This window comes from Accipiter gentilis, chromosome 14 (assembly GCF_929443795.1).
Source record: "Accipiter gentilis chromosome 14, bAccGen1.1, whole genome shotgun sequence".
Lineage (NCBI taxonomy): Eukaryota > Metazoa > Chordata > Aves > Accipitriformes > Accipitridae > Astur > Astur gentilis.
The window spans coordinates 29,810,948-29,827,337 of record NC_064893.1 but is presented as its reverse complement, the minus strand read 5'-3'; the positions used below and the strand labels follow the sequence as shown (position 1 = coordinate 29,827,337).

Here is a 16,390-nt window from a genome sequence, read left to right as displayed (position 1 = left end):
GCACGGTGCTGCACAAAACCCAACCAATCAACCACACCTCTGCTAAGAAGCAACGCAAGAGTCTTCAGGTATATTATATTATATTCTGCCAACTTTCCAAACCACTTCAGGACTTTCTGATTAAATTTACATAAAAGGCATTCTTCCCTCTTATTCCCTGTTATACACATTAGATTATTTCTAGTATTCTTGTGGCTGAGATTACCAGCGCTCGGATATGAGAGAGCATGCTGTGCCTGTAGCACGCAATCAAGGCAGTTTGTAAGAGCACCAAGATCCTGTCTCGGTCATCCTCAGTGGATTTTCATGCTGGTGTAATGAGAATGAATAAGTTGTTTATTTTATCCTAGGAGATCTAATGGGCAAATACCACATTTTTCAGTTCCGAGTTTAATAAAAGCAAACTGGAAAAATTAGGGTCTATGCAGATGAAGTTAGAGACAGGTGGCTCCTAAGAGCTCTAGAAAGGTCCTGGAGATGAAGTTGGAAGTTTGGAGCGTTCACAAAGGTGACTATGGCTGCAGTCGTTGATGGAGGAGCCCGCTATCTCAGCATGCCATGACCAAAGGCTGGCCCTGCACAAGGCCGTCGGTCTTTTAAATGAATGATTTTCATGCAGCCCAGTGAGACGGGCCAAGACTTCAGCCTTGAAAACTGACTCAAGGTTCCTATTAGAAGAAGCTAGAGACTTGCACGTGGATCCAAAACTGAGATACTTTTTGAAGTTCAAAAGAGGATGAAATACAAGATTAGCTAATAGATAATTAGAAAATAGATAATTAAGAATTAGTTACACATGTAGCTAAAAAGGATGAGTCGGTGAGAAAATAGATGGTACTCAGCAAGGGTGCAACTAATATATTATCTTAGTTGATCAGTGTGCCTGCATGAGTCATTTGCTTGGAGAAGGAGGGGGATATCATATTGTTTTTGTATTTTTAATAGGCATTTTTATGGACCTCATAGTTATAATAATGAGAGTACCTGACAATTAGTAATGAAATTATCCTCACTACAGTAAAATATTTCACAGCATGTAAAATATTATTCCTAATACAAAGGTGGAAGTGAAGCACAAGGAAATTAAACCCAAGATTTTCATAAATGTTTGCAAAATAAATAAGCGTATATCAATAAAATTTGATAACTTTTCTGAGCTCAAAGACAAAACTAAAATTTGCAAAACATTTTTTATACCAATAAAAATTATTTTTAGCTTATATGTCAGATGTTTATTTAAACGCTTTTGAAGAATAAGTAAATCTTTTCAGCAGCCAAAGCTAATCAGAAATTCCTATTATTATTTTTTTACATAGTATTTTTCTGAAATACATTTCCTAGTTAGTGTGGTTGATGTATATGAACAGACACGGATGTTCCTTTGAAAGAAAACCCCCTGTAATTAACAGGGGTTTTTTGGCAGGGATAATGTTGTGATGTCTTCCTTTTTTCTTTTTTTCTAAAAACTTTTTCATTTAATGTATTTTATCAGAATGAAATGGTTTAATGAGCAGAGAATTACAGTTGATCTCAGCTGAACCAGATAGGGCTGCATTTCGAGGTATGTGGCTCCCATCAAGCTGCATTCACCTTTGCTATGATTTAAACTTCATTCAGGCACAGCCTTGCTAAAAATACTGACAAGTAACTAATCAACTTCCATAAAATGGAATTTTTACCTTCACAATAGGAAGCAGGAGTAGGAGGGAACCCGAAAGATTTGCCTATGCATTTCAAATTAGTCTGACCTATAAAAACGCAAACAGCAAGTGGTACTATGAAAATGTACTTCTGGCAGGGCTTTTTGGTTTTTTTATATTCAGATTTTTCATGCCGTCCCCTCCTCTCCTTGGAGGTAACCAGAACCAAAGATAGCATAATGGAGGGACTGGTTTCCATTAGTTACACCTATAAAACGTAAGCTCTCTGGACCAAAAAAAGTTCAGTGTCCAGGAACTAGCGTTAGGTTTGAACACTTTATATAAAGTAGCAGAGAAAACTGTGACAGGCTTCTTTCTGTACAAATGGGATCTGAGCTGTAACTTCCCATGTGCACTTCTAGCTCCAGTTTGTGAGCAGATGGACACAAAAATATTCAGTGCCCAGTGAGCAAAAGCATGAGATATCAGATCAAAACTGTTACCTAGATCTAGGAGACAGCAGAATGCTCCGGGGCAATCTGAAGATTATATGGATGGAAATAATCAGATAGTGCTGGTCTTTGAAGACGTTGATTTGTCCTATTCTGGATAATTAAAGAGCAAAGCCTAACAGGGGAAGCTGTAACTCCTGCTAGGAATCACCTAAGCTTCACATTCAGGGGCCAGCAAATGGGCCAGATGCTGCAGAAGAGCAGAAACTCAACCCAAGCCTGAAACATCAGGGGTCTCACGCTTAATCACGTTGCGCTCTTTGTACAATCTTCCCCGTCACTACAATACTTTCTGTATGTCAGGTGAAAAGGAAAGCAGCCCTTTGTAAGCCATTTCTTTCTTTCCCACCCCATTTTTTACTTCATTTTCAGCATTTCCTCTAGCATCTGTATTTAAAAACTGCAATGGAATATATCACTGAAAATCTGCAATGGAATGTATCACTGAGCTCTGTGTTTCCATCAGCTAGGTTATCTTTCCAAGGTTACTGGTAGTTTAAGTGATGAATATCAATTCTTCTGTACCTATATAAAATTTATTATTTGTCACTTTCATTAATACTGGAGTTTTGCATTCTTGAGTCCTTCTGTTTCATCTCCAGGCTGTGGGGGAAAAAGTGCCACAGAGATTTCAGTCCTTATAAATCAAGTCCTCTCACTGTCTAGTCAAAGCTCTAAAGAAATCAGCAGGGAGTGGGACAGGGCGTAAGTTCATTTTGCAAGTACTTCACTTATTTTTCACAGGAATTCAGGAATTAATCTAAATTATTAATCTGATTTAGGAAGATATTTTTGACACAGCAGGTTATTCTCCTCTTCAGACATTTCTTCAGCTTAGTAGGGCTACACGTTAATGGGTCACTCCATACCCAGCACTGCTGACCACACAAAGACTCCTTGGCTTCCCTCCCTGTTTTTCCAGGACAGACATAAAAATATTTGCCACCTGCTACTTTTTTATTCCTTGTCGTACTTCCCTAATTGCACAGAGAAATTACACCAACGATTCAAGTTTACCCAAACCTTGTTGAATTGGAAACATGCACCTTCAGTCATTGCATGAGTCACTTCAAAGTCCACCTGAACTTCTAAAGGACTCAGCAAGCTCCTTTCTTCCTCGAGACATGGGTTGTGCAGAAGAGTATCAGCTAATCAGTGTGAAACAGGTAATGATGACAACTCATTTGAATCCAGGCACTGTTTCAAGATGACTAGGTGAACTTCCTGAGAAGGGATGCCAATGACACACCACTGTTGCTCAAAATAAGTTCTGAAATTTTATAATTGTCACCATTTTCTTCCAAAAGAAGAGCTGAAAAAGTCTGCCAGGGAATTCTTTTTTACAGCTAATCTTTCTACTGCTCCAAAACCTGAAACCAGCACCCACAAGAGGAATAGCGACACGTATTTGTATTTTGCTAACGCTTACCACCAGCAATAAGCAACCAAATGTGTCTGTCAAAGGCCCCTTTTCCCTTCTTTTACTTTTCCTGTCATCCAATAATCATCACAGAAAACCACATGGGTAAACTTGATCTCAGAGATCAACCTTGTAAAGAAAGAAACTAGCAACATACAGAGGATGAGGGATCCATCTGCAGCGGCGGCAGGCAGCCAACCTCCTTGAGCCCCGCCACGCATCTGTACTCCGGCTCTGCGAAGGAAGGGAAGGATGCAGCACCCCCTCGTCGCTGGGTGTCACCAAGCCCAGCTTTACACCTGCAGCCGTTTTCTGGATGAGAGCGTGGGCAAAGTGCCATCTTGGCAGCAACGCCAGCGTCTCTTGAGGGACTGGCTGGAAGGAGGCGATTAGGCTGTCGTTCAGCTGGGGGAGGGAAAACTGGGGCAAGTTGCTTTGGAAAAGATGCGTTTTAGCAGCGTGTAAAAGGCAACTTTTCTTGCATGAGGAAGGAAAAGCAGAGAGCCTGTGCTTTGAGCCAGACTTCCCATGGCCGTGAGCTTGGACCACACCTACCGCTTCACTAGACCCACTGCAAGATTACCATTATTATTATTTCTGTTTCTTTTTTTAACTTACCCGAACCAGCTGCTGCGGAAAGGGTCCTCTGGAGTTTTCCGGCACATTGATTGGTGGGATGACCCAGTCTCGCTTTTGCCGCCGCAGGCCATTAGCGCTCTGATGCTGGCGCCATGGGAGCAGCGTGTCGCTTTGCTGCTGCGCCAGTTCTCCGGGCACGGTCTTCCTTCCTTTCGGCTGTTTTGGAAACAAGAAAGCAAAACCAGTTAGCTTCTTTCTCACTTCTTAGGACTTCTCCCAACAGCGGCGCTTCCCTGCGTGCAAATGGTCACATGTAACTGTGAAAATTATTGTTATTAACATGATATATTTCTGCATCACAAAGACACAGTATGCTTTACTGGCAACTCTGCTACCACTTCATTTTCACAAATATATGGAGCTGTCACTCTCAAATCAAGATGCCTCCCAGAATATATCGTCTTCATTATACCAGCTGCAGGGAGATTTAGCAACACATTGGAGTAAAGAAGTTTCTGCAAATTTCTAACAAATGTAACCTACCAGAACACAAAAAAAGGGAGAGAACTCCTTTACAGCCTATGTCATGGGTCGAGTTTTATAGTACAGAGTTACCCTGCTCCTTGGCATTAGCAGGGTTACAGTAACCTGCAGTCTGTGGTTCTGCAGACGTATCCTGCCAAACCAAACAAACCACAAGCAGGGGGAGAGTCAGCTCCATGTCTGCAAAGGTGAATTAGTTCAACTTCTTAGTGCTTCGTGAGGAATGACCTTTTTATAAGAGTGGGGTTTTGAACACAAATCCCAAATACACATCTCCCCACACAGCCTGGGAAGTGTAACACATACTAGTTAGTAAACAGTTTTCATTATTTCGGGTGCCTCTGAGTTCTTCTTCGTGATTTTTTTTAAACCATGGATTCTGCCGTTGTGGTTTAAGCCCAGCTGGCAACAAAGCACCACGAGGTCACTCGCTCACTCCTCCTCCCCGGTGGGATGGGGAGCAGAAAAGAGAAAGAAAAGCTCCTGGGCTGACACAAGGACAGGGAGGGATCACTCACCAGTTATGGCCACGGGGAAAAAACAGACTCGGCTTGGGGAAAAAAAAACCCAGAATCAATTTGATTTGTTACCAATGAAATCATACCAGGATAATGAGAAGTAAAGCCAAATCTTAAAACACTTCCCCCCGACTCCTTCCCAGCTCAACTCCACTCCCAATTTTCTCTCCCTCCTCCCCCAGTGGCGCAGGGGGACAGGGAATGGGGGTTGGGGTCAGTCCATCAGACGCTGTCTCTGCCGCTCCTTCCTCCTCACTCTTCCCCTGCTCCAGCGTGGGGTCCCTCCCACGGGAGACAGTCCTCCGCGACCTTCTCCAATGTGAGTCCTTCCCACGGGCTGCAGTCCCTCACAAACTGCTCCAGCGTGGGTCCTTTCCGCGGGCTGCAGTCCTTCAGGCACAGACTGCTCCAGCGTGGGCTTTCCCACAGAGTCCCGGCCATCTTGAGAGGCATCCAACTGCTCCGGCGTGGGCTCCTCTGTCCCCGAGCTGCAGGTGGGCATCTGCTCCCCCGCTCCCCTCCATGGGCTGGGGGGGGACAGCCTGCCGCCTCACCAAGGGCTGCAGGGGCATCCCCTCCTCCGGCACACCTCCTCCTCCTCCTCCTTCACCGACCTCGGAATCTGCAGAGGGGTTTCTCTCACATCCCACTCCCCTCTCCGCTGCAGGTTTCCCCTCTTAAATCTGTTCTCCCAGAGGCGCTACCACCGTCGCTGATGGGCTTGGCCTAGGCCAGAGGTGGGTCCCACTTGGAGCCGTGGAAGCTTCTAGCAGCTTCTCACAGGATCCGGCCCTGCTGCCCCTTACCTGCTACCAAAACCCCGTCACACAACCCCAAAACTCTGCCTGTGGCACACTTTGGTGTTGGAAACATTAAAACGCTGTGGCATAAAAATGGAAATGGTGGGACCGTGGTTTGGACTTAAAGAGTCCAGTTCATTATTAGAAAATTTCTGCCTTATAGAATGACGAATCAATGAAATGTAGATTTGGAGAGGCTCTTCAGAAGTTAGCCAGCCCCAATACTTAAACACTCTGTGGCCTTCTAGGATTCCAGGCATTACTTCTGGAAAGCCTGCAGAAGAGGTAACTAACAAAGACAAGCTTTTTTTACCATATGGTGACCTGCACTCCCATCAGAAAATGTTTACATTTTTGTAAATCAGAACGGTTGCAAACCACATTCTCTTCACTTGAGGTGAGATCCAGTGGGGATATTATTCTCTGAATTTTACAGTTTTCAGCTATTTTTCTCAAGAACCCCCCAGCCAAAAACCAATGCCCCAAAACCCAAGAACACTGTAGGAAAAACCATCAAAGTATTTTCTGAGGCTCCTGCAATTTTAAGCCACGCTCACTTTTTGTCTTACTCCAAACGTACAAACTCAAACATCCTACAAACATTTGCAAGCAGTTACCTGTAGGCACTGATTTCAGTGGGAATCATTGCTTCGGGGTTTATAGTTTATAAATCCATCTATTAGCACATTTTAATTCTTGATATGAAAGTGCAACGAAGCCGGCAGTCACCTCAAAATTATATAATATATGAAAACTAAATGGTATGTGGAACCGAGTGGTGGCTCCAAAGCTGCGTGGACCTTTTGGATGCCGAGAGCTGGGCACAGCAGCAAGGAGGCCATTCTCACAGCTTGATCGTGGCTCCGATCTGTGTTACCTGGGGAGGGCAGACGTCCACTGGCTGCAATGGTTGGAAGCATTTGTGCAAAAATGCAGCTATTTTTACTGCAAACCTTAAAAATGAGCCAGCTCCAGAGCTGAATTTTCACAGAACAAATACAGTCTTTTTCAGTCACACACAGAGGCACTTTTCTCAAATCCTCTCTCACTAACTCATGCCACCAAGGTGACTGCTGTTTTGTGTTTGCCTGAATGCTGTTTTATACACCTTCAACAAGCGTCATCACTAAGCTGCTGCAGGATCACTACACCACTGTTCAATATTTAGATGTTGTTCTAAAAATACTCACTTAAGTGTGTAATGACTAAAGAAACAGAATGATGATGTGGCAGTGAGAGAAGACTTTCTAGGGATATTCAGGATATTGGTAGGTACTGTTGAGCTCATCCTTCCTATGGGATGCAATATGCTACAGCTGATAGACTTTCCATCTAAAAAGGGTTTTGTCACCAGAAAGGTATCTTTTCTGAACACTGATGAAAACAATGTTATCTAAAGAAGATACCCAGAAATGAATGTCAACATGAAATAGGACTACCAGACATGAGCTACAGAAAAGTGGATATCCCCCCTTTTTTTTTAATTGGCTTGAGATTCCCAAATGGCGATCCTTTGAGAGCAGGTATTTGGATCAGTTTATATATAATTGGCAAGTGAGCGTAGGGACAGATTATGAAAGGGTGGTCAAATAATTTGTGCTCTGCTGAGTTTACACAGTGGAATGAGTCTGAACTAAAGACAGACTTGAGAATTAACACGAATCCCAAAGCTCCATGTATACTGAAATAATTAGTGTCAGCTCAGCAAGGCAGTACCAGCCTTTTTAGTCTTTATGAAATATTTGCTGGCAGGTGACTAGACAGTGACTAGCTTGCTTGTCACTCTTGATGATGTTTTCCTACATTAGAATAAATCATCAACATGACTCTGAATTTGGTATGTAGAATTTCAAAAGCGTCTTGCAACAACAATTTTTTTTTTTTTGAACAACAGCTCTTTTTTATCTTCATTTGTTGACAATGCATTCTCATGACCTTAATTTCTCTGGTGTTGTTTAAATACGTTGTACATGTTTTCTGCTGTTTAAAAGCTGTGAGACAAATGCAGTAACAAAGTCTGGTGGGTACAAATGCCAGAACTATTCAGATCCCTGACTGAAACATCCAGGAACATCTCTGGAATAACAGCAATGACTAACTGTGAGCCCCAGAAAACTCTCCTGTACTTTCAAGTTTGCAAGGATCTACAGTTCAACTCGAAAGCAGAATGTGACACCAAATTAAGTTAATTATAAAATACAGTTTCCAATTCTGTTTTTGCTGAGTAACAGTTTTCACCGAGAGAACAACTGCTCTTTCTCTCATGGCCTTACTGGCCATATGCTTTCGAGAATTTCAGGCAGACATTTTCAAAAGATAAAATATTCCTCTACCTTTTGTAGTGTCATCAGAACACAATCTGTCCATAGTCCTCACAATCAAATCAAGCACCTCTAATGCTACTGCTTTAGGGTGGTTTCCCTCCCGTTGCTTTTGTGAGGTGCCATCACCGTCTTAAGTATGCTGAAAGGATGATGGGCGTTTGCAGCAAAACACAGAAGCCAGTCCATGAAACACGTGCCCAGTGGAAAATTAAATCCACTCTCCATTCTGAAAACTACTCGGTGATGTTTATAATTTGTTACACCAGGATCAAACACCAAACGTGGAACATGTAAGCGTGGTCTTTGGCAATACACAGACATTTAAATAGGGACATAAAATAGTCAGATAATTCAGTAATTATGCCTGTCTATTACTTTAGGATGTTGATAAGCTGGAGAAATACAGCTGAACCAGACCAGATTAAAACCTTCAACTTCAAGGAGAAAAAGTGATTACAAAGTGTGCGATGAAGAAAAACAACAGGAGAAAAGACCATGCTGGGATCTAAATTTGTTATGAATTTGGATTCAGTATGATCTAATGCCTTAGTGTTCGTATTAGGGCAGAATTTTTTAGAGCTTGCTAATGAAGTGATGCAAAGCATGCTATGCTAGCTGGAGTATTTAAAGCCTACATTCTGCAAATCTGGGATCAATGCTTTGCTCCGAGTTGTCCAGTGTCTCTTTCAACAGGCTTGTGGCCCATAACTGAGACATACGAATGCATAACGCCAATGTGGGCAAATTATAATGCAGCCGTTGCATCTTCTCCTAATAAAAACCTTCTTTCTCTGAAAAGTGCACCTACAATCTTGTGGTGAACAGTTGTAGGACAGGGGAGGTGTCTCTCGGACACCCTCCTCCCTGAGTTTGACCTGGAAGTCACACTGATGAGCTGAGGATTAACTGCAGTACAGCGTGGCAGAATCTACCCTACGATTCCCCTTGCCACTCTTTGGGGGTTTTGGGGGCTATCAAAGTCACTTAAAAACATACTACATCAACTAGAAACCTTTCACTGAGATGATGGGTCAAGCTCTCAGAAAGCAATGCGAGGTTGAAGGAGGCACAGTCTCACCTATAAGGCTTGTCCAAAGATCTTTCTTTTCAAAGGTTGCTCCACAGAAGGTGTACAGCTTTCTTGAACATGTAGCTGAACTCCTAGGGACTGTAAGACTTTAAAACCAAAGGAAACCTTACTCCAAACTGGTAAGGTTGTATAGTTCTCCAACTAACTCCATTTACGCCATGGCGTTGAGAGCTCAGGGAGTTTACTTGCCTGCATTTAGCGCTGGCAATAAAAGCTAAGTCAGAATAGCCATCTAGGTAGTCTATAAGCTCCTGCCAGTGGTTAATCCGTGGCTTGTCAGCCTTTCATTTGTTGGGAGACTCAGACTAAACTCAACCCCTACTCACAAAAGAGGTCGAAGAATAATTCACTGAAAGAACAGGATACGTGGGATCCCTATAGCCCCTCGAGCCCTATCCTGCTTGTGAAAAGGAGGCTGCGAGCCACTGACTTTTCACCAGTCCACAAATAAAACCAGTGAGTGTGAAGAAATACCAGCTTTCACCTTCCGCTACACTTAGCAGTAGCCAGTCTCGCCAGCTGGCACGTCTCTCCTCCCAGCCAACCTGCCTTTGATATCCGTCAGCCTCTGGCTACAGAGACATCTGGAAGTTATTATCCAGCAGAGCGTATCACAAACCCATTTACATAATATAATATCATATTTTGTGTTCCTGCTTAGCTGAACATTTTGGATCACTCTAATGTTTGGGTAAATAAGCCACCATTCTCTGCATATAAATAACAGTGTGTCTTAGGGTATGTTTGTTGGAGATTATTAATTTTATAGGGCTCAACCTGCAAAACGAAATGCTCAAGATTCAGCACTAAAATATAGTATTCTTGCACTTGGAATAAAAAGTACCTGCAATTGGAGGAGAGGTAATAAGGCTTTTATTTCCCAAGTATCAAAATTATTTATGATTTAACCTGTCTTTTATTTATATGCCAGTCTTATGATTTTCATAGGATCTTTACCACTTCGCATTAGACATTTTTCAGGAAAGAAATAATACCTGACTTGCTCTGTTTCTAGTGTTACTCCTAGGGTTTAACTGAGGCAACGTGTTTTTAATATATTTTTATCAATACAACAGGATACAAAGCCACCTTTAGTCCATTGCTCAAACACTTCTCTTCATCTCCTATATCAATACACATTTTGAAAACTGGTACCATTTTCTACCAAGGAAAAAAAAATCTATTTAAAAATATTTAATCTGAAGCATTTTTGCTTGTTTCCATGGTAGCTGCGGAAAGGACAGGAGAAAATGATATTTACCAAACAGAAAATAAGACAATGAAAATATAGCTTAGTTCTTCAACAAAGGGAACATGAGAGCACTGCAAAATAAACATTTGCATGAATTCTGTTCTAAGGAGACAACATTTTGCTGGCATCAGGGATGGCAGTGGAGGACGAATGAGCCCTTTTTTCCCAAAATGCACCATTTCCCCAGTTTTTGATCTTTTAGCAGAGAGAGATATTTCATTTTGTGTTCTCATACAGTATAATGAAAGGGTTGCAGAACAAACAGCAAATTTATTTATTTTAGGGTAATTGATTCTTTTTTATTTAGGTCATTGCTGAATTCGCCAAAGTTGGAGACAGGAAAAAAAAGTAGTTTTAAGAAGATCAGGCTTTTTATTTTAGACTTCCATTTACTGCAGTCATTCTATGTGAAGGTATTCTTTAGGAACTACATAGGCAAGGAATCCCTAATCTGTTTTTCTCCTTATCCACCTTCTAGAAATCTGTTATGACTATCTATATTAGCTCTATTTACTAATAGTTGTAAGCTGTGGTAAATTTAATCAAAGATAGCTTCATGTCACGTCCCATTACCATCATGGCATAAATTGCTATTCATGAATGATTTGTGTCAAAGTGCTCTGAAAACTAGTGTTTTAGCAGCAAGATGTTCCAATGTGCACAGTTCTTCAGCAAGGGCATTAAATTAATGTGTTTGCAGAGAAGCCACTAATTGACAATGAGACGTGATTTTGGCAGTAGACTTCCACTTTAAAGATAATGAACAGTGTTCAGATACAGAGAAGAACCCCCTCTGCTCCTAAAACTATACTAATAACTTCTGGTATAAACAGGAATAGAGGGAACCAATCCTGACATGATATTTCAAGTGCCAAATCAAGCTGTTTGATCATCACGACTTACAAAAGCAAACAGTGGAATCTCAGTGTTTGTGACCTTTATCAAATCTGGCTACATACAGTCAGGAATGTTATGTTTGGTTAGGAACTCATTAAACAAAATTACCTCTCCATTTATAGAAACCATACAATTACAGTATAAAACATTTTAATTAAATCAGCTAGTTAAGCAAAAATTCATTACTTTTTTTTTTATCAGCTAGCAGTGGGGCTGCATAGAGCAGTTCACATTAGAGTCAATTAGTAAGAAAAATTGTCAGATTTGGCAAGTGCATGAGCTTCCAGAACACATCAGCTGACAGGGAAGAAAAAGTTTGACTAAAATCTAACAGAGTTACTGCCCCCCGAGGAGGAGAATGAGCCACGTAAAATGCACACACATGCATCAGCCATGCCAAATGCCCCTCTCTCCCAAGCAGTCTGTGTCAAAGCTGAGCAACTGCCTGTATGTGCACTGTTCCTTGATAGCTGAAAAATGAGGCATGCATGCAAATTTAAGGTTGTTAGGTATCTGGCTGGCTTTGCAGGCTTTGGAAAATTTTATCTGAGGTAACTAATAAAATGTGATCAGTGTGACTGAGGAATCAAAATGTTCCTTAGTGTTGTAGGGCTGCAGAGCAACAAAAAAGCTGAAGAAGAGTAACAGGAAAAACCAGGGAATTTTTAAATAGGGAGAACACAACACTCTGGCTTCTAAGTCAGGCAGGAGAAGATCCTTTCTTTACAAAGGATGTAGCAGGGCCCTGAGTGGGCAACTGTAATTAAATGCTAAGCTAAGTCTGGACTCCAGAGAAAAGAGACACCCACTAGCTCTGGGCATAACCCGCAAGGTTGCCATAGAAGACTCTTATTTCAAAAAATAAAGACAATTTATTCTCTTTGATCAGAAAACCTAACAAGGCTAGTGGCCCAGATAAGGACCTTGTAGACGCAGACTGCAGAACATGGTGTTTCAGGTGGCTGCTAACCAGGTGACCCCCAGGTAACAGATGATGTTGATTTGCCAGTACAATTTAACTGAAATTCAGAAATCACCTGAACTCACCCACGCCTCCTCTTTGTCTAAACATTTGGTAAATTACCAGTTTTAAGCTGAAATCTGTTAAGTCACCAGAACACTTCAGTATGCTTTACTTTTGCACTAGCAGAATAAGGACACCTGCAGGCAACCCACACTCCCATTCATTACTGAGCAGACACGAAATGTGAAAGGTATCCCTAAGGTGAGGGAAGCTTCAGCTGGGGTGGAGAGGCAGAGCTGTGTTGAAACTTATTCTGTGGTACCACACCGCACTGATGATTAGAGGCATCTCCTGGACTGCGCACTGCTTTCGAGATTTCAAATGATGCTCTTCCTCTTCCATTGTCTGGAATACTCATGTACCAAAGCAGGTACATAAGAAACCCATCTGCCTTTGGCGGAATCTTTTATGGTTCCCACAGATTTCAAGCACCTGTGATACTCTTCTTGTCATTGTCAGGCTCTGAATATTGCAAGAGCCTTCAATGAACAGAAGAAGATGACATCATCCACAAAGCACAGCTCTTGATGTACTTTTCTTTCTCATTTTAAGGCTTGAACATCTTATCCCAACGTGAAAAGTTCTGATGAGGCTGTTTCCTTGTAAAGCTCCCCACATCAACTTGACCTTTTCACATTCCCTTTGTAAGATCTAATCTTGCAGAGCTTCTTAGGTAGGATTGTTTAAGAAACATCTAAATTACTGTTGTACTCTACCTTCTAGTGTTTACAAAAAGACACTTCTACCTTCAAGTTAATGTCATTCTCATAATTGGAAGAAGCCATACACAATGGCTTCAGAACTACAAGTACTTTTCAAGAGCATGGCTATTAAATTACAGAATACTACATACTTGTTACCTGTACAGATACCTATAGGACAGGAATAAAGGCAGTAGATCTTGTCATATACTATACAGTAAAAACCGCTATTGCAGCTTCATCTTACCTCTCTCATTCTGCACGTATCTTGTCAAGAAAAACATATGAAATATCTGGGCTAGCAAGCCGAGTTCTTCCACCCAGAGAAAACTTCTAACAAATAATTAGAAAAATTGTTCCAAACCACATTTCTTTTGCTTCTAGAACTCCGCCTACTACAATTGCTCTTCATCACAGAAAGAAGCAGGAGCAAATTTACCCCTCAAGAAGCCTGTGAAAAATTTTAATCCCATTTTATTGTTCTAAAGCCACGAGGTTCAAAAGATACATGAATTAAAATCATCATAATGAATTAAATGTAACAATACTCCTTCTCTTCATGATGTTTGCAAGTAAAAAGATCACAAGAGATTTAAGAGATCACAAGCACCGCTGCTACTTTAGCACAAAGCAAAGTAATTCATTCTGGTACTTCTCCCCAGTGCTAGCATGCGAGTTTGCCCTTTCAAGTTATCCTTTGGTTATTTCAAGAGGCTCTTCAGAAAAGGCTGTTCTTCTTTTGTTCCCCAATTCTTGAGTGCACCGAAGCAAATGCTTAAATCTGAACAAGCGAACGCATTCAGTTTATCTCCATTTGCATGATGAAATCTAAGTGTGTGTTTAAATGCTTTGCTGGATGGAGACAGTGTTTGAACTCCCACTCCTCGCTGGCGGTAACGACAGCCCGCTCAGCCCACCCTGCCACGCTGGACACCCGCGCCCTGGCTGCTTCTCCTCGCTCCTCCGGCCGGCAGTGCCGAGGGGGCAGAACGGGATGCAGTTGCGCTACCACGAAGCACGTCCAGCGAGCAAGGACCTGGCCTCCAGTGGTTGGAGGAACCGAAGCCCTTCTTCACCCTGAGCTTGTAACTACCAAGCTGTCCTAGCTCACTGGGCTAAAGAAAAGACAGGTGGACAGTCGCAGCCCCTAAAAAACCCCATTTATTTTAATGGACGTGCCCGCCTGAAGCAATTTTTGTCTTTACTCAAACTCATGTTTACAAGCAACTGTCAAAGGATTACCACAGCGATGAAGTTTCTTTTAGGAAACTCAGTCCAAAATATTTTTTGGAAGTGGCAGTCAGACTTCAGCAGTTAAGAACAAAGAATGTGAAACCGGAGGTCAAAGGCTTTGATCTTGCAAGGGCAAGGCACGTATCACAGGCAGGCAGTCTGCAGCAGTCCAAGGGTTTTGTTTTATCAGAAAAAAACTTATTTCCGTGCAGGCACTTCAATCCTTAGGACTTCTTTTTGTTTGAAGGAAGACAAGACCTGGAGTGAATTTCACCTACGGATGATCTTTCTAGTACAGCTTTGAGCCTGACCCTTGGTAAGATGCTGACTATTTAAGAACTAAATGCAGCAAGTGCAGCACTCGGAAACTTCCCATAGTGGGCTGATTTTCCAAGGCAATGAGCACCTGTATGTCATATCTCATCTTGGCTTCAGTGCAAGGCAGTGTGATTCAACACACCTGAAAATCAGGCCAAGTAAATTCACATGTTTTCACAAACATGACTTTCATCTCATGTGAGGATTAAATGCTAAATGTTCAAATTCACTTAAGCATGAGGTCAGACAAGGTCACCTGACACATCTTCAGTAGACTGCCACAGTTAACATGAGCAGTCTCACTGGTAACAATTATATGATATTAATTTATTAGTCATTCTCTTTTTCATCTTTTCCACTGATCTGATTTGTTAAAACCCCAAACAATGCCTTACAAGTTACCTAAAGGAAACAGAAATCTCTGTATCTACCCTCACTGACTGTGATCAGTCAAGGCTTTATTTCACTGATGAGGATACAGAAATAAAAATGATGCTGGCTGCCATTTTACTGGACTTGGTTACTGCCTTGGATCCCCCCCAGAGGCAGTCAAACAGGACAGCACCAGCGTAACAACACAGTACTCAAAATGTCTGTAAATCTGGCCAGAAAAAGGGAGGATGATAAATACAGTCTCATTTCTTCAGCCCCTCTCTAGGGATAACACAGTTTGATGGGGCAGACCCCATCACCCTGATGCCATAGATAGTATCTCATCCCAACGCAGGGGAAGGAAGGAAAGGCAACAAATACAGCAGCTCTTTTTTTCCCATTTCTTCCAGGCTCACCCACTTGAGAGCAACAGGAAGACCAGGGGCACTGGAAGCACAACTCCCACTTAAGCTGTCTTTTTCTTCCATCAAGGGAAGGCTACATCTTCATTGCTCCCAGGCCTCGCGCAGACCATCCTGGCGAGCGCAATAACCGAGGTCATAAACAAGATCAGTGCTGAATAAGCCTTTCCTTGCCCTGAAACCTTTGTATTTGTGATCAGCAATAAAAGGCTGTACTGGAATTTAAAATCTCAGCCAGGTAAAATGCCAGAGATGATTATTTAAAGGCTGTAAATAAAAAAAAACCTCTGGCTGTAAGAATCAAATTTTCACATTCATATTGTACGGCTGTGGACTGATACCTGGGTTATGAAAGAAGCCCAAAATAAGATGAGACATAATAAAACACAAGCTGGGCTAAAGCGAGGATTGATTTCTGACAGTAGTTCTCAGTGTTTTAAACGCTAGCTGCATACCCATATATTTGCAAGATTATAATTGCACAATTCCCAGTGATTTAACATTGCAAAAATTTACATACTTCCATGCTCAGAATTTGAGAAGCTAAGACAATGAGAAACTTAGGTTGACATAAACATGATTCAAAGAAAACAATATTCTTTTTTCTAAAATAAGTCACTGGCAGCAGATTACTGGCATCCTACATGTATTTAATATATCCTGTATCTCCAAGCTCTTTTGCTGTGAATTCCTTTCTATGCCGTATTTCTATGATCCTGATTTTAACTCATGAGGGGGGAACTAC

The 16,390-nt window shown here is 41.8% G+C and overlaps 1 protein-coding gene across 1 annotated transcript in view; it reads right to left on the bottom strand.

Moving 5' to 3' along the window:
- Positions 1-16,390, bottom strand: part of CDH4 (cadherin 4) — a 462,344-nt gene that overhangs the window by 159,104 nt on the left and 286,850 nt on the right. Inside the window, exon 4 of the mRNA XM_049816532.1 lies at positions 4,191-4,367. Coding sequence (XP_049672489.1) covers positions 4,191-4,367 — 177 coding nt within the window. The remainder of the gene's footprint in view (positions 1-4,190; positions 4,368-16,390) is intronic.